Below are 25,309 nucleotides of genomic sequence, written 5' to 3' on the forward strand. Positions count from 1 at the left end.
TCAAATCTGCTGTTGTACGTTCACTCATCAAGAAACCATCTTTGGATCATAATTGTTTGAAAAATTATCGACCTGTCTCTAATCTGTCATTTTTATCAAAACTGCTAGAAAAGATCATATTGTCTCAGCTCTTCGCTCATCTGGAACAAAATGGTTTACTTAATTCCCACCAGTCAGCTTATAGACGTGGTCATAGTTGCGAAACAGCCCTTCTTAGAATAGTGAATGATTTGCTTTCGGGATTTGATGAGGATAAGATATCTGTTCTCGCTCTCTTAGATTTGTCAGCAACTTTTGACACTATCGACCACTCTACCCTCTTGAACAGACTTAAAACTTCCTTTGGTATTCGTGACAATGCACTAGCATGAATCACATCTTACCTGTCAGATCTTACACAGAAAGTGTGTGTAAATGGTAGATACTCTAGAGTATCCCACAGGGGTCCGTCCTAGGTCCTGTTCTTTTCGTGCTGTATGCGGCTCCTGTGTCGGATGTCATCAGTCATCATCGATGTTGCATGAGAGCTTTGCTGATGACACACAACTTTATCATATCCATAGCTGAATTTAATGCACTGGTGACTCAAACACAGGAGTGCATTGCTGGCCTAAAGGACTGGATGACTCTCAACAAGCTGCAATTAGATGATGATAAGACTGAATTGATGATAACCTGTCCAAAGAAGTTTCGTCAACATCCTTCCTTTCCTGACTCTGTTCTGATCAATAGCACACCTGATTCACTTTCTCCCTCTGTTCGCAGTCTTGGTGTAAACCTAGACCAGTCTCTTTCCTTCCAACAGCACATTTCGAATATCTGTAAAGTTGCCTATTTGGAACTGCGTAGAATCAGCTCTATCCGCCACTATCTCTCAACCGATGCAACCAAGACACTTGTATGCTCTCTGGTTCTCTCAAGATTAGATTACTGCAACTCTCTTTTGGCCGGCCTTCCCAAATATCTGTTAGACAGACTCCAACGAATTCAGAATAACGCTGCCAGACTCATTTGCAGAGCTTCTAAATTTGACCATATTTCTCCTCTCCTTCAGTCTCTCCACTGTTGCCTGTTCCTGATCGAATAGACTATAAGCTATCCACTCTGACCTTTTCTGCAGTCAACGGATCTGGCCCCAAGTATCTTTCTGAACTCATCCATATCTATACCCCGTCTCGCCAGCTCCGTTCTTCCTCTGATACTCGACTTCTCAGGATACCTCACGTCAGAAGTAAGACCTATGGACACAGATAGTTTTCTTTTCAATCGCCAAAGACGTGGAACAAGCTCCCTGATAACCTCCGTCATTCTGATTCCCTCGCATCTTTTAAATCTCGTCTCAAAACTCACCGTTTCCCTCAGCAATAAATTCAATTGTGGCAGGTCCACTTCCTTTGCGTTAGCTGTGCTTGACTATGTGTGTATACATATGTATGTGTACATAACTACGTGCATGTATATGAATGTGTATTGTGTGTGCGTGTGCGTGTGTTTATGTACGTTTGTGCCTGCCTATGTGTGCATATGTGTTAGGGCAGCTGTTAGATACACATGTATGTTAAAATGTATGTATGCAGCGTGTGTGTGTGTGTGTGTGTGTGTGTAGTCACATTTTGGTGTGTGTATGTAACATAGATGTATTATGTTAACAAAAGCGTTTTTGTAAAGCACCTAGAGCAGATTTCTGGATAGTGTGCTATATAAGTATCCATTCTTCTTCTTATTATTATTACTATTATTATTGTTATTAAAATAAAACAAAAAACAACAATGTTTTAATGCAATTCCCTTGATGTGTTTTCACCCTTAAAAATTTTTTTGTCTTTCTGTCAGCGTGCAAATGCTATTGGGCAAAACCACGGAACATGCCTCCTCAGGTGACAAAACTGAAGAGACCATAATATATATATATATATATATAAATATATATATATATATATATATATATATATATATATATATATATATATATGATAATATATATATAGAGAGAGAGATAGATATGCCGTTCTCACCCTGACAGAGAAACGGACAAACATGCGCGTATGTGTGTCAATGACTTTAAAGGAATTATTGAAGCAACAAACAACATTCCATAGATCAGTTTCAGTTTCAGTAGCTCAAGGAGGCGTCACTGCGTTCGGACAAAGCCATATACGCTACACCACATCTGCCAAGCAGATGCCTGACCAGCAGCGTAACCCAACGCGCTTAGTCAGGCCTTGAAAAAAAACAAAAACAAGAAACACCCAAAAACGGGGGAATAAATAATAGATAAGCTTGCATAAATAAATAAATAAATAAATAATAATTATAATATAGAAAAAGGTAGTAGTCATAATATTAGTAATACTAATAAAATGATAATAATAAAACATAAATAAATAAATAAATAAGACAACAATGGTGATAAATAAGCGAATAAATGTAAAATATGAAGACACACATTCACACATACACCCACACATGCATAACAGAAATGCACCAAACATGCAGTTTCACATATATGAAAGCACAGTCAAATACATATAAACGTACATGAGCTCCAACACACACACACACACACACACACACACACGCATTACCGTGCACCTCCTCTACCCCCCTCCTCCACACACTCATTTCTAGTCTAAGTATCGCAGCTTCCACGGCACACACACACACACACAAACACACACTCACAGAGATGAACACTTACTTGTACAAGCACATATGAAAGCACAGTCAAATACATATAAACGTACATGAGCTCCAACACACACACACACACATTACCTTGCACCTCCTCTACCCCCTCCTCCACACACTCATTTCTAGTCTACGTATCGCAGCTTCCACGGCACACACACAAACACACACTCACAGAGATGAACACTTACTTGTACAAGCACACACACATACGCCCATATCTCCCACCCCCAACCCCACACACGTACATACAAAGATATATATATATATATATATATATATATATATATCCGTTCCAATATCCTGTTGCTCCCACAGTGTAGGCATGCATACACTCACATACCTCATCCTCTACCCCACCTCCCCCCGCACTCCCACCTCCCCTCACACACACACACACACACACGCGTACACATATCTCTCCTGACACTTGTGTACACTTTCACTCTCGCGCATTCACAAACGCACTCAAAAGCACAGACCCACACATACACACAAACACACACAGCCGCCACTGACTGGCCGCAAGAGGGATGGGAAAAGATCTCTGATGCCAAGAACGTGGCGTCTAGTGTGTTGCTCGGTCTATTGTATTTGGAAAGGCCCACAGAGACTCTGTTCCGTTTTGAAGAAATTTGCGCAATGTTGGTTTGGAAATGATGCCGATATTTGTTTGATTTGCAAAGCATCGTGCTCTACCTTTCATGTTAGACTTGCGGCCGCTCCCTCTCTCTGCTTCTATTTCTTTGAGGCGATCGATGGTGTGATGGCCTTGTACCTGTTCTTTTTGGTATTCTTTGACTTTTCTGAGGATTTCCGATTTTCCTAGATGTAGGCCGCTCGTTGGTGTTGCGTTACCAGCAAGTCTGTCAGCTCGCTCATTTCCCTTAACACTGCATGTCCCGGGCAGTATGACCATGTGAGTTTTTTAATCTGAAAGTTGCGCATTGCGTTATGCCACTCTGGGCTTCCCATTCCGTTTTCAATTTTCTGTATGAGGTTCATTGAGTCGGTTAGAATCATGGCATGTTGGTTTCCGGGCGTATGGATGGACGATAGCCACTGGAGGGCATGTGTCACAGCTTCAACTTCCATCGTTAGGCTGGAGGTTGTGACTTTGTAGGCAGCATTCTCTTCCCAAATTGTTTTTCCACTCCATAGAATGTGGTACAAGAAAATGTTCATGTCTTCAATAAAACAATTAACGTTCAGATTACTGCCACGTAGGATCATTACTACGTCGAACTGAATGTGTTCAAAAGGCAGCTTTTCTGACTGTTGCTATGTAGGACCAGGGCCACGTCGGAATATCAACACGTCGAACAATTGAACTTCGGACCATTGACACGTTGGACCATCGGACTGTAACCGGCTCTGTCCCGTTTTGTCGTTCTCTCCCCCTGTCTCTCTCTCTCTCTCAAGCACTGACACACGAACAAATGCACGTGCTTGTGCACACACACACACACACACACACACACACACACATTCGCGCATGCATGCAGAAGAAACTCGAAGATCACTGACCTTGACCCTTCTGATTTGGTCACATCGTGCACCAACCCACAGGTACATCCGAGGGAAACCATCCAACAGGGCTGCGCTCTCACTGTCCATTTCTTCTTTCCGGGGCTCTCTCTGTCACATCATCACCACCACTTCCATCATCATTGTCTCCATAATCATTTTTGACTCACTTTTGTAAACAAAGTGAGTCTATGTTTTAACCCGGTGTTCGGTTGTGTGTGTGTGTGGCTGTGTGTCTGTGGTAAACTTTAACATTGACATTTTCTCTGCAAATACTTTGTCAGTTGACACCAAATTTGGCATAAAAATAGGAAAAATTCAGTTCTTTCCAGTCATCTTGTTTTAAAACAATATTGCACCTCTGGGATGGGCACCAAAAAAAGAAAGAAAAAAAAGCCTAATTATATGCAAACTGCATTTACTGTTATATTTATATTTTTTGTATTCTCTAAACTTGGCACTTTGATCTGATATTCTGACCCAACAACAAGAGCAGTCATTGTTATCATTTTTTGTTCAAACAGGAACTTCTTTTGCTAAGCATGGAAGTTTTATTTATTTTGCAAACGTTTTAGTGCAGATAGTAAAGAAGGGAAATTACTCTGTAATTAATGCTAGGGGACTTAATTCGCTTTAAACTGATCTTTCTCATCTTAAACATTACATTTTGAAATTATACACAATACATAAAAAGCTTTTTTTTTTCAGTGTATCACAAGTGAGTCTTGAAGGCCTTGCCTCTCTTGTTATTTATTCAAGTACATCCCAAACATATGGCAATTACCGAGGGGATTCAAGAACGGTAGAATTCACCGTCTGTATTACAAGACAAAGGATTGTGCCTGTATGGAGCGAGAACAGGGACAGCAGTGAATGAACTGTGTTTGCTACAGATCTGGCATCGGAGAGCTGATGGAGCTGGATCATCAACAACGTGTTATCTGCTGCCTGTTCTCCACAAGCTGTGATTTTGCTCCTCCTCAGCTTGTTTGATCATCGACCATGTTTTCCATTTGCCTCTATCAACGGCAAAGCTGGAGAGACCCATTCATAAGTTGGTCACAAACATGGTCGTGCAGTGGGGCAGCAGGGCCGGTTTCCCGGCGTTGATAACCTCTGATGGGATATACTCAGTTGTGGAGCTTTGTCACGTGTGAGTACTTCGTTTGCCTTATTGAGCTCTGCAACAGATAGTTCCTCTGTGGATGATGATGGAGTCTCCCGTCGGACCGACGGATGAGGAGGCAGGCAGGCTTATCTGTCGGTGTGTGTCCTCATATGGGAGAAGAGGCTGATTCTGAATGCACAGAACTTCCCACAGGTGTTGCAAGGGAAAACGTCTCCAGAAGTTGAGCCCTGCTTCCTTCGCTCACGCTTCTCCTTAATGGCCAGCGTTCTCTTGTTCTCAAACGTCTTTATGCCACCAGAACACAGTATCCTCCAGCGAGAGCGGTCAAGAGCATCAGTTTCCCACGAAACTGGCACTGGCGTTCTGTGAGCTAGCTGGTTGGTACATGGACTAGGTCTTGCTGAGGCTGATGGTGAGTCCATATCACCTACAGGAGGTTGAGAACCTGTCCATAATTAAATGCATGTCCTCATGGGTGTGTGCAGCAAGTGCGCAGTCATCAGCGAAGAGGAACTCTCTCAACAGTGCCTCATCAACCTGGACCTGGCGTGGAGTCGCCGCAAGTTGAAACGTTTGCCATCTGTGCGAAACTGAATGTAAATGCCCCGGTCACAGTCTTGGAAGGCGTCAATCAGCATGGCAGAGAAGAGAATGGAAAACAGTGTGGGTGCCAGGACGCAGCCCTGCTTCACTCCATTTACCACAGAGAACGGATTCGACATGTCAGTATTTTCCTGTACTCTCGCCTGCATGCCATCGTGGAATGACGCAATCAGCTGGATTAGGCTCTCTGGGCAGCCAAACTTTAGAAGGATCTTCCACAGACCACGGCGGTTCACCATGTCGAAGGCCTTAGTCAGGTCTACAAAGACCATGTGGAGCTCCTTGTTCTGCTCACGGCACTTCTCTTGCATCTGGCGTACGGCAAACACCATGTCACATGTTCCCCTGCTTGAGCGGAAGCTGCACTGTCCTCTATGGATAGTCTATCCAAAAGAAGCAGACTAGGTACCTGGTTGAAGTTTTCCCCAGATGCTGTGTTCTCTGTCAAACAGAGCTGAAAATGGTGCTCCAGCTACCTCTTAATTATCATTATCATTATTATTATCATTAGTAAGATTTCACTGGTGTTGAACGTCAGTTACATTTTTTTTTTTATATAAATTTGCTGAAGAGAGTGTACCCTCCCCATGGCACGTTGTACAGACATGTTGGATTGCCTCAAGGTTCGCCTCTCGGGTACGGTGGCTTCACTTTAGCTCATACCTGGACCCATTGTTTGCTGCGGGACTGCCCGTCACATCTGGTTCTGAGGGTTTTGATGTCAAGGTTTTTATGTGTTCTAGTCTGAAAGCGAACGGGCAGACACTGCGGATGGTATCCACGGCGTATGTTTTTCGATTTTATGCGTGCGTACGAAGACACAGGGAGATATGGCATAATCAGGGTTGCACATCTGTTGAGTTGGGAGATCGGAACCAACTTGGTTTTGCCGAGATTAGAACATCTAACCTTAAAAAAAAAAAAAATCCAAACCACACTGCTTTTAGATTTACGAACATAAATAAAACAGGTTGCAGATGTCAAGAAAACATTAAACAAGGTGACAACAGTGACATTCCCATGAGGTCTGACAGACTGAAACTTGTAGGTATAAATTTCTCAGCAGAAATGGAAATCTCGGAAATTGGAGAAAACTGGAAAGCCAGAACTGATACAATAACAAAGGTGACAAAACAATGGGAATACAGAAACCCGTCTTTATATGGTGAAGTCGCTTTTGCAAGAACCTTTTTTTTTCTTTTTTTTTTACTGTCACAGTTCTCTCATGTCCTGCGTGTAGCGTCTGTACCTGTTAAAGTCCTTAACACCGTTAATACACTAATATACGGATTTCTGTGGAAAGAAATTAATAATATTAAAGCATTTGAAAAAGTAAAAAGAGGAGTCCTCAGCCTCGACAAAGAAGATAGTGGTTTAAACATGATCAACATCGTACACCAGTAGTAAATGTTCCTGGTGAAAAGGGAGCCAGATTCCGCAAAGAGAGAAAAGATCACTGGAGCATTCTGGCGAGAAATAATATGTCCCCTTTTCAGGACAGTCGTTGCAATTTCAAGTGTAATGTTTTACCCAAAGAAATTCAAAAAAGTGGAAAACGTGCAATCAATCGTTTGGAGAGAAGCAATAAAGGCAGTAGCTACGAAGACAGACCAATGGAAAACAAAAACAGAACCGGTATGGAACAACAGAAACATATGATACAATGGAAATGCGCTACATTTTCCGAAATGGAGTAAACCCCGGCATCCGTCTGGTGCAGGACCAATGGCAGTGTAACAGGGTGAAATTGTTCTCTTTGCCCCGCAGAGAGAGAGAGAGAGAGAGAGAGAGGGTGCACGTTCATGTCCGTGTTAGCTTTAGCGTGATTACTTCACGTGCAAAATAATATTCATGTAGGGTGGATGTGCTGCATCTTGATATGTTTTTACGAAGTAAGTTCTCCTACCTTTCCTTGTAGAACCAGAAAATTCATCAGTTCTCAGCTTTAAAAGGGAAAAGGCAACAGCAGTGTGTGTGGGCCTCTGTCAACCTGATAGGGGTATTCATTTATTTATTTATTTATTTCCCTGTTTGTACGAGGACAGTCCCTTGCCTTTAACCCCCCGCACTCCTCTTCCCTTTACCCATGTCCCGATACGTTCCCCGTCGCGTCCTCAATAAAGTCTTGAAGAAAACTGGTGCTGATGTGGTGAGAGAACCCTGCCCAACCAGCTACAAAGTGGCGTCCAATATTAATCGCCACTCAAAACGTCACCCCAGGGTTGCCAGTGTTCACTGACTGGTTCTCACTACCCAGAAAGCTTCACCCATCTCAAGAGAGAAGGATTTCCTTTCAGCCATACCTTCATACATTTAAAACGAATTATTTATTGGAAGTTGTTTTCTTAAAATTGCTGAGAGCAAGTATTCGGATGTTTCTGCCATGGCTGACACTTCAACTCCAACTACTGTTGTCAGTGTGACTACTGGTAAACCATGGCTCGTGAAGTTCACTGGGGAGGACATAGAAAGCTATCATGTATGGAGGCATGAACTTCCTAGCCTGATAGCAACTCAGTATCCAGAGAAAGAAGTCTCAAATGCCATCAGATCGTCACTTCATGGTCAAGCGGGAAGAGTGCTCATAAGAATGGGAACGGATGCTTCTGTATCTGACACAATAAAGAAGATGGACAGTATCTATTGAACTGTAGACACAGAGTCGGGCCTCCTGGCCACATTTTATGGTGCCAGACAAGGCCCGGGGTAGTCTGTAGGTGGAGTTGCAGGCTGGAAGAGATCCTGGATCAAGTAAAGAAGCAAGGCCCCCTCTCCTCTTCTCCCAACGAGATGCTGCACACTATGCTATAGACAGGACTGAGGTGTGAGCTGAAGGGCATCTCCATGTACATCTACAACCGAATAAAAGACTTTGATGAACTGAGAACTGCTCTTCGTCGACTTGAAAAACAACATCCTCAGTTCAATGTCCCTAAAAAGCCAGTGGAACTGAAAATGAACCAATCATCGGAAGAAACGTCGTCAGCCATCAAGAAACTAACTTCGCAAATCCAACAACTTACAAATGAGATGGCAAACTTAAAGAAACAGGTCACTTCAAACGCCCAAAGTCAGGAAAGGGAAAACCAACCACAGTATTGGCGAACTAAGTCTGCTGCTGCTCAAGAAGAATCACAGCGTCATTATACCCCAGAAACAAAGGGGCATCACAGAGACAGATCTTCAGTGTCAAGCCAGCGCTGGATCCAGTGCTACAGATGTGACCTGTTTGACCACGTTGCTGCTGGATGTCGGTTTAGATTAGATCATCTCAAGCTGAATTTTCACAGAAAACATATGTCGAGAGGTAACTCATAGGTTTGGGACAACAGCCTCAAGAAACAAAAAGGCCTTTGGAAGGACTCACTGGTCACGCCAACGAAGCTGAGATCTTCATTGAGGGACAGCAAGTATTGGCTCTTCTGGACACTGGCTCATCTGTCTCCACTGTTAGTCAGTCTTTTCACTCCAGGTTTTTGAGTCACCTGGAGATTCAGCAGTTAGACAGCTTGCTGGATATTGAATGTGCTGATGGACAACAGTTGCCTTACCTTGGTTACATTGACGCTGGAATCTCAGTCCCAGACTTGATAGATAAGGCACGGTACCTGTTCTTTTGGGAACCAACATCTTGCCAAAAACAATAGAAGATTGCAAGGCCCAGTATGGACAACAGTTTCTTCAGAAAGCTGACATGGCAACATCTTGGTACACTGCCTTCAGGTGCTTTGTACTACGAGAGAGAAGACTGGAACAGATGAAATGCTGCCTTGGGTTGGTAAAGTTGGCGGAATCTCAGCCAGTTACCATTTACCCAAATCAGAACGTGGTTGTTCGAGGTGTTGTTGACAAAGATCTCCTCTATCAGTCCACATGCGCCCTCCTGCAGCCTCATATAAACCTGGATGGTGGTCTAGATGTAGCTCCAACTCTCATCACCTACAGCTACAAGAAAAACGGGCGGGTGGACGTCAACATTGCAAATACATCAACCTACACAGCCACTCTACCTCCCAGGACTGTGCTCTGTGAAATTCAGCCTGTCAACGTCGACTCGCAGACAGAAGTACGAGACTCTACACCAGGGATGCCTGTGCCGCTTTCAGAGACAATTGAGATCACCCCTGAAACCCTGTCACCAAAACTTGTGAACAGAGCAAAAGACATAATCCTGCAATACCAGGATATCTTTTCAGTGGATGAATGTGACAGTCCATGGTCTTCACCAATTGTTCTTGTGCAACGGAAGAACGGTGTACTGAGAATGTGTGTAGATTTCAGAGAATTGAACAGACGCACGGTGAAGGATTCCTACGCTTTACCACGTATTGACGAAATCCTTGACTATTGACTACCTCTCAGGTTCCCACTACTTTACTGTCCTGGACATGAAAAGAGGATATCACCAGATAGAAATTGAGGAGTACCACAAGGAAAGAACTGCATTCACAGCTGGCCGTCTTGGATTTTTTGAGTTCAATAGGCTTGCTATGGGTCTTTGCAACAGCCCGTCAACCTACCAGAGATTGATGGAAGACATCTTTTCAGACTACCATCACAAGATATGTCTGATTTACCTCGATGACCTCATTGTGTTCTCCAAGACCTACGAAGAACACATGGAACGCCTGGAGAAAATCTTCAAAAGAATCAGGGAATCGGGTCTCAAGCTGTCGCCAAAGAAATGCAAATTCTTTGCAGAAAAGGTTGTGTACATCGGCCACGTTGTGTCTAAGGACAGCATTGAAGCGAACCCATCCAAAGTGGAAGTCATCAGATCCTGACCTACTCCAAGAACAGCTGAGGACGTCAGAAGATTTTTAGGATTTGCTGGATTTTACCGGAAATTCGTGAAAGGCTTCTCCAGCATCGCCCGGCCACTGACAGACATGATACCAACACCAGTGAAGAAAACGCACAGAAGGAAGGTGCAGACTCCATCTTCGTCCCAGAAACCATTCATATGGGGAGCAGAGCAAGAGCAAGCTTTTCAACGCCTGCAGGACATACTCTCTTCTCCTCCTATGTTAGGGTACCCAGACTACTCCAGACCTTTTGAACTTCATACAGATGCTGCTAGTGAAGGCTTGGGGGCAGTTCTATACCAGGTGGAAGATGGATGCAAACGCGTCATCTGCTACGCCAGCTGTGGGCTCAGCAAATCAGAAAGGAACTACCCAGCACACAAACTGGAATTCTTGGCCTTGAAATGGGCTGTCACAGAAAAGTCCAAGGACTACCTTTATGGAGGAAGCTTCACGGTCTTCACGAACAACAATCCCCTTACTTATGTTGATGGTGATACTCTCTCACGTCTACCCAGGAAGTCTGAAATACCGCCAGAAACTGTCAAGCAACTCAGTGGTGCAGTCAATGTTCCTGCATATGCTACATGCTGTTTGTCTGTAGATGTCACTAACATTCTGGACTCTGGTGACACAGATGTTATGCAAATGACGATGCGAGACAATGTCAGGATGCGTTTCTGTCCATCTGGCTGCCATTTGTTAGAAACAAACAGAAGCCATGCAAGAACCAAGTTCCAGCTACACCTCCACACTTGGCAATGCTTCGCAAGTTTGACAGCCTGAGTATCAAGCAGGGACTTCTGTGCAGAGTCGTTTGTGTGGATGGAGAGATGAAGCAACAGCTTGTTCTGCCTGCAAACTTTGTAAGCAAAGCACTGAGTGGCCTACATGACGATATCGGCCATCCAGGACGTGATCGGACTCTGACACTGGTTAGGGACATGTTCTTCTGGCCAAACATGAACTCTGATGTTAAGACCTGGGTGAAGAACTGTGAGAGATGTATCAGACGGAAATCCATTGTAGACAGCCCCGCTGGTTAACATTATCACATACCAGCCGCTGGAACTCGTTTGTATTGATTATCTCTCTCTGGAGCAATCATCAGGAGGATATCAACACATACTGGTCATCACTGATCATTTCACTCGGTATGCCCAGGCCATCCCCACCAGAAATCAGACTGCAAATACTACTGCAGATGCACTGTTTAACTCTTTTATAGTGCACTACGGGTTTCCCAAGAGACTGCACTCTGACCAAGGCGCCAACTTCGAGAGCAAGGTTATTCAAGAACTTTGCAGTGTTGCGGGAATTGAAAAGTCTCATACAACCAGCTATCATCCTCATTAAATGGCATGACCGAAAGGTTCAACAGGACGTTGTTGGCGATGCTTGGTACCTTGACGCCAGACAAGAAAACAAACTGGAAGCAGCATGTTGCGCCGTTGGTTCATGCATACAACTGCATGCACCATGAAAGTACAGGTTTCTCCCCTTACCAGCTGATGTTTGGCAGAGAAGCTAGACTTCCAATAGACATAGCGTTTGGCATTGAAAATACAGAAAAGTATGAACAGACAGTCACGCATATACCAAGGACCTCAAGGAACGGCCGAAGAAGTCCTATGAAACAGCTGTTGTGACTGCTAGCAAAGCCAGAGACTGCCAGAAAGCATCTTACAACCTGAAGACAAGAGGAGCAGTTCTCGAGTCAGATGATCGTGTTTTGGTTCAGGTGTTAGCTTTTGAAGGAAAGCATAAACTGTCAGACAGACGGGAAGAAGAAGCATATATTGTGGAGTCTCATCCCAACCCTGACGTTCCTCTGTATGTGGTGCATCCAGACAGTGACGAAAAACGTAAATGGACCATGCACAGGAATCATTTGCTTCCAATTGGTCACCTGTCAGTGGATACTGATGAAGCACAGTCCTCTGTCCCAGAAGAATCCAACACAGAGCCCGCAGTTCCAAAACTCGCAGTCTCAAATCCACCAGTTCCAAAGCCCAGACTCCAAAGCCCAGACTCCCTTATCCAAAGCATGAGAAAGAAATCTCACAATGTCCTGTCCCCAAACCCAGACAAAAGAAGCAGCAGAAGAGAGGAACTGATCAGAAGGACCAGACAGAGACACAACGTTTCAGCCACCCAGAGAACACAACTCTGCATGTATCTACAGCGACAGTAGATACTGACAGTAAAGAGGATCTGGAGTTCGAAGTCTGCATTCAGCAGCGCAAGGATGCGCGTTCAACTCCTGAGTTACAAAGAGTTGATTCTTCCGAGCTGGGAGGAAGTGGCATACAAGAGGAAGTCCAAGACCTCAGACAACACGGTGACGACTGTGGCCTTCAGGAGGAAGGTGTCTCAGGTTCAGGACGAAGTGGCAATAAAGAAGGAAGCAGAGACAGTGTTGTGGATGCTGTTGAAGAAGAAAGCACTGCTCCACCCCTGAGGCGGTCACATCGTCACAGACGGCCCCCACGCTGGATGACATCTGGGGACTACATCTTGCTACAACAAGACACGGCAGGCTTGGGAGTTTCTGGATGGACAGTTACTGAACGAAAATTAACATTTCTCAAACAGCTGATGAAAGAGACAGAAGGAAAATCTTCCAAAAAGATCACTCTTGAGAAACTGATATCGCTAGTCTAGGCTGTAGAGTTTGTGTTTAGGCTGCACAGTTTTTGTTTGCATCAATTTGAAAAGTTTCGAACTGTGATTTATTTAATAACTATGTGAAAAACGACAACATTGAAACAATACTACGTTTTAATCTATATCTTAAGATTGAAATAATTATTGGTCAAACACATTTGTAAGTAAATGACGGGACGTCATTTCTTTGGCCAGGGGAGGATGTAACAGGGTGAAATTGTTCTCTTTGCCCCGCAGAGAGAGAGAGAGAGAGAGAGAGGGGGGGGGGGGGGGGTGCACGTTCATGTCGTGTTAGATTTAGCGCGATTACTTCACGTGCAAAATAATATTCATGTAGGGTGGATGTGCTGCATCTTGATATGTTTTTACGAAGTGAGTTCTCCTACCTTTCATAGCAGAACCAGTAATTTCATCAGTTCTCAGCTTTAAAAGGGAAAAGGCAACAGCAGTGTGTGTGGGCCTCTGTCAACCTGATAGGGGTATTCATTTACTTATTTATTTATTTCCCTGTTTGTACGAGGACAGTCCCTTGCCTTTAACCCCCCGCACTCCTCTTCCCTTTACCCAAGTCCCGATATGTTCCCCCTCCGGTCCTCAATAAAGCCTTGAAGAAAACTGGTGCTGATGTGGTGAGAGAACCCTGCCCAACCGGCTACATATAATGAAGAATTATATCGTAAATAAAGCACTGATCCTGGCCTTCTTTTTGAAAACAATGTAATAAACTCATCCCCAAGTCATGGAAACGCCAACTAGCTTATGATGTCCACAACGATGAAGCTCTGAACGTAATGGTAACAAAGGGAAACCTTATTACCCCATCAAATAAACAAATCAGGAAAACATTTGCTCTAAAACAACCCACAATATATGTGCAGCTCAGTTTTGGAAACGTGAACTGGACATTAGTGTAAACGACTTCAATTTAGCATGACTTCAACTTAGATTTCCAAACTGAGATAAATTCACTTCAAATTTATACGCAATACCTGCTCAACGAATATTCTGCTCGTAAAAATGGGAGTATAGATCTGAATCACAGTAACATACAGACTGTGTTGTCTCTTCCCATCAGAAAGACTTTTCCCATCTGAAGGACAGAAACACAGACTGTAGTTATGATAAGATAAGATAAGAATAACTTTATTATCTCCAACTGGAGAAATTTGGTCAGGTGCATTATCACAACATAAACAAGTAAACAACATGGGGACCATAACTGTAAAAGCCAACAACAGCCCCTACAAATATTACGAAGATACAAATGTAAAAAATATCACATACATCGTTTCATACATACATCCACACACTGCAGGTAATAAATAGTATTCTTAATGTAAAAACAGAAAGAATTAAAAAACATTATTTGAATATAATTATAAACATAGCCTACTATACTGCACATTGATTATAATAGACAGATAAGATAAGAATAAAGATGAATTGCGGAAAACCACAACCAGATAATCAGCACACACCCGCACCGCACGCCCCCTCCCCCCACCACCCACCCCACACGCGCGGATAACCCGACCAAACAAGAGCAACAAACACAGAGCCCGCAGTTTTTTCCCATCTGAAGGACAGTAACATACAGACTACAGTATGTTCCCATCAGAAGAACAGTAGCATACAGTACAGACTGCAGTCTGTCCTTATCTGAAGAATAGTAAGATATAGTACAGAGTGCAGTCTGTTCTCATCTGAAGGACAGTAACATACAGACTGTAGTATGTTCCCATCCAAAGGACAATAACATACAGTACAGATTGTATTCTGTTCCCATCTGAAGGACAGTAACATATAGTACAGACTTAAGTCTGTTCTCATCTGAAGAAGATTTACATACAGACTGCAGTATGTTCTCATCTGAAGCACAGTAACATACAAACTGTAGTCTGTTCCCATCTTAAGGACGGTTACCTAAAATACAGACTGTAGACTGTTCCCATCTGAAGGACAGTAATATACAGACTGTAGTCTGTTCCCATCTTAAGGACGGTTACCTAAAATACAGACTGTAGTCTGTTCCCATCTGAAGGACAGTAATATACAGACTGTAGTCTGTTCCCATCTTAAGGACGGTTACCTAAAATACAGACTGTAGACTGTTCCCATCTGAAGGACAGTAATATACAGACTGTAGTCTGTTCCCATCTGAAGGACAGTAATATACAGACTGTAGTCTGTTCCCATCTGAAGGACGGTTACCTAAAATACAGACTGTAGACTGTTCCCATCTGAAGGACAGTAATATACAGACAGACTGTAGACTGTTCCCATCTGAAGAACAGTAATATACAGACTGTAGTCTGTTCCCATCTGAAGGACAGTAACATATAGACTGTAGACTGTTCGCATCTGAGGGACAGTAACATACAAACTGTAGTCTGTTCCCATCTGAAGGACAGTAATATACAGACTGTAGTCTGTTCCCATCTGAAGGACAGTAATATACAGACTGTAGACTGTTCCCATCTGAAGGACAGTAATATACAGACTGTAGTCTGTACCCATCTGAAGGACAGTAATATACAGACTGTAGTCTGTTCCCATCTGAAGGACAGTAACATACAGACTGTAGACTGTTCCCATCTGAAGGACAGTAACATAAACTGTTCTGTTTCCATCTGAAGGACAGTAACATAAAGAGTGTAGTCTGTTCCCATCTAAAGGACAGTAACACAAACTGTTCTGTTTCCATCTGAAGGACAGTAACATAAAGAGTGTGTAGTCTGTTCCCATCTAAAGGACAGTAACACAAACTGTTCTGTTTCCATCTGAAGGACAGTAACATAAAGAGTGTAGTCTGTTCCCATCTGAAGGACAGTAACATAAAGAGTGTAGTCTATTCCCACCTAAAGGAGAGTAACATTGTTCCACGTTCCCATCTGAAGGACAGTAACACACAGACTGTAGTCTGTTCCAATCTGAATGACAGTATTATACAGACTGTAATATGTTCTCTGTTCCCATCTGAAGGACAGTAACATACATATTGTTGTCTGCTCCCATCCGAAGGGTGGTAAACTGTAGTCTGTTCCCATTTGAATGACAGTAACATAAAGACTGCAGTCCGTACCTATATAATGAACACTCACACTTAAGACTTGCGGTCAAGCTCTATTCTGACCGAATTCTTGCTGTAATAAATCTCACAACAAATCACTCACACCCAGCACCACATAATACAATCAGATGGCTACTTACACATGCAGCGGTGATAAACTTCCGACCCTTGATGACGTAAAGCCTCTTGACGTACTTGCTAGCGTGCCTGACTGTAGTCTTGGGTTTTCCCTCCAAATATCTGTTTTACAAAGTGCTGAATGAGAAATGTTGCTGACTGCTCTCTCTCCCTCTCTCACGCACGCACGCACGCATGTACGCACACACACGCATACACATACGTACATATGCATGCACGCACGCTTACGAACACTGAAATTTCAGTTTCAGTTTCTCAAGGAGGCGTTACTGCGCTCGGACAAATCCGTATACGCTACACCACATGCGCTGGGCAGATGCCTGACCAGCAGCACACTCCAACGCGCTCAGTCAAGCCTTTAGTGAATACACACATTATTTGTGTACCTATCAGAGCGGATTTTTCTACAATCTTGCCAGATGACAACACTTATGTTGCCATGGTTGCCATAGTTTCTTTTTCAGTGCGTGCTGCACACGTGACTTCCGAATGACTAGACGCTCACTTTGATTTTCCGGTCAAACTTGGGAGAAAGCGCGAGCGGGACTTGAACTCAGACCCAAACAGACATTGTATTAGCAGATAAGCGTCTCAACCATTTTGCCACCTTCCTCCTCTGAAAGAAGCGCATAGTGTAACAAGATAAATGCGCAGTACCAGAACTGACATTCTTTCTATCAATATTATCCACAAGCACGTGACACACTTAGAAATTCCTCTGATCTACATTCCTTTAAGTCAGATCTGAAAACTTACCTTTTCCGTAAGCATTTTTGTTCTGGGCGGAATGGTTAAACCAAGGTATGCTTGTTGGCAAGTATCTTTGTGCTAGTATTTTTACAGTCCTGTTTTAATGCATTCTGTATTTTATGCAGTTTCGTTCTTAGATGTGATGTCATTTTTTGCTATCTGGTTATGTGTGTGTGTGTGTGTGTGTGTGTGTGTGTGTGCGTGCATGCGTGCGCGCGTGCGTGCATGTGTTTGTGAGGTTACAATGTTCTGGTACGCGTGTGTAAGTGTGTAGGCATGTTAGTGTGTCCGAACAGAATTCTATGTTAGAAAATAAGAAATATTGTAATTCGTATGCAATTTTGTTTTTAGTGCAGTTGATGTTTGCAGTTGATGTTTAGTGTCAGTGTGTGTGTGTCTGTAAGGGAGGGACATTTTTATATCTGTGTGTGTATGTGTGTGCGTGTGTGTATGTGCATGTGTGGGTGTATGTGTGTGTTCTATAAAATGCATTTTGTTTTAATCTAAGCCGTATTTATTTCTTAGCTTTTATAATCTTTAGTGTGCTTTTGCATTCGTATGAACACACTGGATGTTTTCCATTGTCAGATAGCGGTTGATATGTGTTTTTTTTTAAAGGCATGTTTATAGTCAACTGGATGATGAGGCGCTTTGAGCAGCATTGGTGCTGGATATCGCGCCATAGAAAAACTATGTATTATTATTATCATTACACACACACACACATGCATATATATATATATATATATATATATATATATATATATATATATATATATATATGTACATACACACACACACACACACACACACACACACACACACACACACACACACACACACACACATATATATATATATATATATAGAGAGAGAGAGAGAGAGAGAGAGAGAGATAAATAGATCAGTAGATAGATAAATATATATTTAGTCGAAGTTTCTTTTCTGCATGCAAGTCATGGCCGCCGAAATCGCGCTCGTCACTTGGCTGTTTAGATAGCGGGCAGACTCCCGCAGTGGTAAGCACGTGGTAAAGTTTTGTCAGTCTTTTCATTTTACAGTGTTCGCATGCGTTCATGCTGACTAACCTCACTTGAAAGCTTCTAGATTTATCTCCCAGACCGAAAATCTGGTATAAAATTGTCACTGACAATCCTTACAAACTATGTCGAAATGCGTCAATCAGTTGATAACGTATCACGCCATAGAATATTGTTTTCAGAGATTTTCTCTTTACAGTGGACACAAACAAACGAAATCAAACTCAAGTCTGGTCACGTCTACGATTCTGTATACTTACATGTATTACAAATTGTGAACCACCCTCACCCAACTCTTTTTTTTTTCCCCACACTGACATATCTTTACACCTCTGTCTGTCTGTCTGTCTGTCTATCTGTCTCTGTCTCTCTCTCCCCTCTGTCTCTCCCTCTCTCTGTCTTTCACATAATGTGTCTATCTGTCCATATCCCTATTACCCGTCGCCTTATTTGCTGTCTTCTATGTCTCTTACATCTGTGTTAAAAATTTTATCGTTACTTTTCTGTGTTAATTTCACTTGAATCATTCATGTGTAGCATTCATGCTAGGGTTTTGTTGTTGTTTTTCCCTTGGTGTGTGTGTGTGTGTGTGTGTGTGTGTGTGTGTGTGTGTGTGTGTGTGTGTGTGTGTGTGTGTGTGTGTGTGTTAGTGTGTGTGCGTGCGCGTGTGTGCGTGTGTGTGTTACTCACTTCCGTTCCGTACAGATGTGAGCGATGTTGTGTCTCTCAGTTTGACGCTGTGTTATACTCGTACATTATACATGTATTAAGTATTCAGTATAACTACATTTATGTGCTTACATGTTTGTGTGTCTCTTAGAACAACGGCAGATGTGTAAGTCGGCCAAAGTGCTAATATCTTCACCGTTGGAAAATAAAGATTCATTCATTTATTCATTCCTTGACTGGTGTGACAAAATTCGGCAGCGTGTAAATCGTTCATATTGTCAGTTGTAGTAGTTCAGTGTAGTATCATATTTGAAGCTAGAGACAATTGACAAAGCAGTATTGCTTCATAACAGAAAATAGTAGAACTGGGTGAGTCACTTTTTTGTTTTTTTGTTTGTTAATTTCATTTGTGTAAACATGTTGTAGCCAGCTATGCCATTTCAATTTAACATCTGCATTCCTCACATCCAACATCTGCAGCAAACCAACCCAACATCTGCAGCAAACCATTCAACATCTACAGCAATCCAATCAACATCTGCAGCAAATCCATTCAACATCTACAGCAATCCAATCAACATCTGCAGCAATCCATTCAACATCTACAGCAAACCAACCAACATCTGCAGCAATCCAATCAACATCTACAGCAATCCATTCAACACCTGCAGCAAACCATTCAACATCTGCAGGAAACCAGCCAACATCTACAGCAAACCAACCAACATCTACAGCAAACCATTCAACATCTGCAGCAAACGAACCAACATCTGCAGCAAACCATTCAACATCTACAGCAAACCAACCAACATCTGAAGCAAACGAACCAACATCTACAGCAATCCATTCAACATCTGCAGCAAACCATTCAACATCTACAGCAAACCATCCAACATCTACAGCAAACCAGCCAACATCTACAGCAATCCATTCAACATCTGCAGCAAACCATTCAACATCTACAGCAAACCAACCAACATCTACAGCAAACCAGCCAACATCTACAGCAATCCATTCAACATCTACAGCATACCAGCCAACATCTACAGCAATCCATTCAACATCTGCAGCATACCAGCCAACATCTACAGCAAACGAACCAACATCTACAGCAAACCATTCAGCATCTACAACAAACCAACCAACATCTACAGCAATCCATTCAACATTTGCAGCAAACCATTCAACATCTACAGCAAACCATTCAACATCTACAGCAAACCAACCAAAATCTACAGCAAACCAACCAAAATCTACAGCAAACCAACCAACATCTACAGCAAACCAGCCAACATCTACAGCAATCCTTTCAACATCTGCAGCAAACTATTCAACATCTACAGCAAACCACCCAACATCTACAGCAAACCAGCCAACATCTACAGCAATCCATTCAACATCTACAGCAAACCACCCAACATCTACAGCAAACCAGCCAACATCTACAGCAATCCATTCAACATCTACAGCAAACCAGCCAACATCTACAGCAAACCAGCCAACATCTACAGCAATCCATTCAACATCTACAGCAAACCATCCAACATCTACAGCAAACCAGCCAACATCTACAGCAAACCATGCAACATCTGCAGCAAACGAACCAACATCTACAGCAATCCATTCAACATCTACAGCAAACCAGCCAACATCTACAGCAAACCAGCCAACATCTACAGCAAACCAACCAACATCTACAGCAAACCATTCAACATCTGCAGCAAACGAACCAACATCTACAGCAATCCATTCAACATGTACAGCAAACCAGCCAACATCTACAGCAATCCATTCAACATCTGCAGCAAACGAACCAACATCTACAGCAATCCATTCAACATCTGCAGCAAACCAGCCAACATCTACAGCAAACCATTCAACATCTAAAGCAAACCAAATAACGTCTGCAGTAAATCAATCATAATCAGTCACAGTTACTTCAGCCAGGACAGCAAAAACTTGATAAAAATCGGAAACAACTTGAGATATTGTCAGCACGACTGGAAACACTCAAACACCAGAACAAGCAGTTAAAATCAGAATCTGACTCGCACATCTCGATGTGAAAGAAGAAGGGAAATTGAGAGTGTTCTTAAGGAAGTATTTAGGGACAGTGTTGAAGACTATGACACAATATGTTTGTTTCAGATTCAAGGTGGAGATGGCTGCTGTCGAACTCTGTCAGACCTGACAGGCAGTGATGGATCTTCCAGAGAACAGATCCATGCTGGAGACACCATCGAAAATATCCACCTCACCTTTCATTTCACTTGTGATGGTGCAAGAATCACCAAAAACAAGAACTCTTTCAGAGGGGTGTTAAACTCATCCCAAATGACCTCTCCGAGCGTCTGAAGAAAGTACACTCCTCTGACGATGAACACACTCTGTTCTTGTACCTGGGTAAGTAAGCATGCCCAACAATTCACTTATATAGGTGACTGTCTGCTTTCTGATACTTATGTTCCCAACCCCCATACTGTTCACACTTGGACTTTTTGCCAACAATTCTTGTTCTGTACAGGCCGTCTGGAACACTGGCCCAAGTAAGTTAAATTTTCAACTCCCGTCTCACAACTAACTGGCTAATTGAATCTTGTCCCCTCTGTGTGATTTAGAGTGAATGTGGTGAGGATGTGAATGTGTGATGGGATGGTTTGAAACAAGAGAGCATGTGACGTATTATGATATAGTAAAATATTTCAAGCCCCATGGACATGGAACAGACTCTTGACAACCCCCAACACATACTGTCTCACCTCATTCAAAAAGGCCTTAAAACTCTTCTCTTCTCTCAGCAGTATGTTCGGTTGTGGCACGTTCCTCCAAACAGTATATTATGCTTCTGTACATGTGTAGTGTGCTTGACTGTATGTGCACAAGTATGCATGCTTGTGCGAACAGAAGTGGGTGGGTGGGTGTATCTCATTATCTGTGTACATTTATAGTTTGTGATATGTGATTGTGAAGCATCTAGAGCAGTTTGTGGAAAGAGTGCCATGTAAGTATCCATTATTATCATACTGGACCAAGTGCTCAAGTGAGAAATGGCACATATAATTTTTTTCCTCTTTTGTTTCAAGTTGTTTTTTTATCTTTGTAAATTTCAAGAAATCAACTAGTCAATGGGAATTTCAGATTTCTAACCATGTTTGAAATGCGACTTCAGGCAATGAGGACAGACCATCCCTCACCCCAGGCTCAAGAACCACATGACAACAGATGGCTTTAGTGTAAATTATAGTCATTACCGTTGATCATTTAATCGATTAAGTAGATAAGTAAGTACATCAACACTGAGCATGATCTGGGAACAGTCGCTGGAGTAGAACTCGCCGATCTACGTCTACTTCACTGACTACGAAAAGGCCTACGCTGCTGGTCAGGCATCTGCTTGGCAGATGTGGTGTAGCGTATATGGATTTGTCCGAACGCAGTGACGCCTCCTTGAGCTACTGAAACTGAAACTACGAAAAGGCGCTCGACAACGTAAACAGACAGACCCTCTAGAAACCTTATGAGACACTAAGGTGTGCCGAAGATCACGAATATAATAAAATACTCACATGAAGGAATAACCCGCGGGGAGGTCCATTGCCAGCAACTTACTGAGGCCTTCAAAATAAAAACAAGAGTGAGACAAGGATGCGAGATACCGAGGCAGAGCTGAAGCAGCAAGGGACCAACTGGACTGGAATGGCCAGAACAGCCCAGAACAGAGTGCGATGGCGAGGGGTCGTCGATGGCCTATGCTCCACCAGGAGCGATGGGCAAAATGAATGAAGTGATGTGAGACAAGGATCCCTGCTGTCGCCCTTCCTGTTCCTGCTCGCAATACACTCGGTTATGATGGCCTCCAAAGTTCACAAACAAAATTGGACGCTTTAGGCACAGTTGAACTACCTTGAATCTGCCGACAATCTGGCCCTTCTTTCCCACACCCATTAACTGATGCAGGAAAAGGCCAGCACTGTTGCGGAAACCACAGCTTGCATGGGCCTCAGCGTAGAGGGAAGAGCAAGATCCTCAGGGTCAACGCAGCAAACACAACACCCATCAGGCTGGAAGAGCTAGGCAGCTTCACTTACCTTGGCAGCGTCATTGACAAGCAGGATAGAACAGATGCTGATATTATAAACTGAACTGTCAAGGCAAAGGCGGCTTTCCATTAGCTGAAGAAGGGTATCATCCTGTTTCTCCATATATTAGTTTGTTTGATGTGTGGAGTGGTAGAATCAGCAATCCTTTGATCGCATAGGTGTATTACTTCTTCTATCTGTTTACCACCCTCTTCCAAACCCCGTACCTCAGATGCACACGTTAAAACTGGTTCCATCTGCGAGTCAATAAGCTTCCAGAAAAAGTTAACAACAGCTGTATTTAATCTTTTAAAAGATTTCAATATTTCAATTTCCCCCTCCTACCCTTGCTACACACGTCAGTAAAGGCACAACTGGTGCTTAATTTTGTTGTGAAAACCATACCTAAACAATACTTGTATGAATGAGAGAGAGAGAGAGAGAGAGAGAGAGAGAGAGAGAGAGAGAGAGAGAGAGAGAGAGAGAGAGAGAGAGAGAGCACTGACACACCACACTTACACCACCCCTTCAGGAAAGTTGCGTAGAAAGGAGTCTGACTCGTGGCCCTGGACCTGACAACAGCAACGTTCATCGTGTGTTTATTTTATCCCCAATTTCATGAGTTAGTAGAACGACCATAAGAATTGTTCTTAATTACTTGTTAAAAGACCAACAAATTTACTCAGCTGACTTTAATGATTCTATTAATTAAGAAATACATACATACTTAGCTGTCAAAGAAGGTTTTTAGAATATAGGAAATTCAAGTCATCTCAAGAGTTAGAGCCTTACTTGATGTGTTTTTTTAAAATTTATTTATTGGATAATTATGCTTCCACAATATTTTGTTCTGACTTCGCTGCACATCGTCTTCGGCGAAAGAAATGTACTGAAAATACAATGAAATGTCCAATGTGCAAGAACGTAAATGGGGATGAAGTGCATTTTATATCTGATTGTCCTGCTTTTGAGGACTTAAGACACCAGTCCATACATCCTAAATATTATAGAAATGCTACTGGTTTTAGACTGTCTTCTCTTGGCTACTAGAAATGAACACACAATTCTATTCACATAAACAAGGCATCTAAAATAAGAGAAATTGCTACATCTTTTATACATATATGTATGCATACATATACATGTACGTGTGCATGTATGTTTTTTTCTCTCTCTGTCTCAGTATGTATGTATGTATGTATGTATGTACATATATTGCATGTATTTGCAATTTCAATTTCTTTTTGTTGCAAAATACGTTGTACTTATTAAAAGTTCAGAACCCCTTCAAACAGGGCTTTGGCCTTTTATTTGATAAAATTCTGACTCTGTGTGTGTGTGTGTGTGTGTGTGTGTGTGAGTGAGTGAGCGGGTGTCCCGTTTTTTGACTCACTTGTGTAAACAAAGTGAGTCTATGTTTTAACCCGGTTTCCGGTTGTCTGTGTGTGTGCGTGTGTGTGTGTGTGTGTGTGTGTGTGTGTGTGTGTGTGTGTGTGTGTGTGTCCGTGTGTCTGTGTGTCCGTGGTAAACTTTAACATTGACATTTTCTCTGCAAATACTTTGTCAGTTGACACCAAATTTGGCATAAAAATAGGAAAAATTCAGTTCTTTCCAGTCATCTTGTTTAAAACAATATTGCACCTCTGGGATGGGCACAAAAAATAAAAAAAGAAGCCTAATTATATGCAAACTGAATTTACTGTTATAGTTATATTTTTTGTATTCTCTAAACTTGGCACTTTGACCTCTTATTCTGACACAACAACAAGAGGAGTCATTATTATCATTTTTTGTTCAAACAGGAACTTCTTTTGCTAAGCATGGAATTTTTTATTTATTTTCCAAACGTTTTGGTGCAGATACTAAAAAAGGGAAATTACTCTGTAATTAATTTATCACAAGTCTGTCTTGAAGGCCTTGTTACTTTTGTAATCACTTTTCGTCAAAACAGAGAGAGGATTGTGTTTGAAGCTGTGAAAATCACGAAGGAATGGATTGTTGTGTTGTGTGACGTGTTCTTTTCTTTACTTTATCCCTATTTCACGTGCTAGAATGGCCGTTAATATATTTCTTTATTGCTTGTTAAATGACCGAACGAATTTGCTCAGCTGACTTTTAACGATTCTATTAATTCAGAAATGCAT

The 25,309-nt window shown here is 42.4% G+C and overlaps 1 protein-coding gene across 4 annotated transcripts in view; it reads right to left on the minus strand.

The window, feature by feature from the left end:
* LOC143296923 (advillin-like) overlaps window positions 1–25,309 on the minus strand; it is a 214,067-nt gene that overhangs the window by 156,386 nt on the left and 32,372 nt on the right. For all 4 annotated transcript variants that reach the window (XM_076608944.1, XM_076608942.1, XM_076608945.1 and 1 more), the window contains 3 exons: window positions 23,685–23,737; window positions 16,630–16,729; window positions 4,216–4,326 (listed from right to left, as the gene is read on the minus strand). In XM_076608944.1, the coding sequence (XP_076465059.1) occupies window positions 4,216–4,326; window positions 16,630–16,729; window positions 23,685–23,737 (264 nt within the window). The remainder of the gene's footprint in view (window positions 1–4,215; window positions 4,327–16,629; window positions 16,730–23,684; window positions 23,738–25,309) is intronic.

This window comes from Babylonia areolata, chromosome 22 (assembly GCF_041734735.1).
Source record: "Babylonia areolata isolate BAREFJ2019XMU chromosome 22, ASM4173473v1, whole genome shotgun sequence".
Lineage (NCBI taxonomy): Eukaryota > Metazoa > Mollusca > Gastropoda > Neogastropoda > Buccinidae > Babylonia > Babylonia areolata.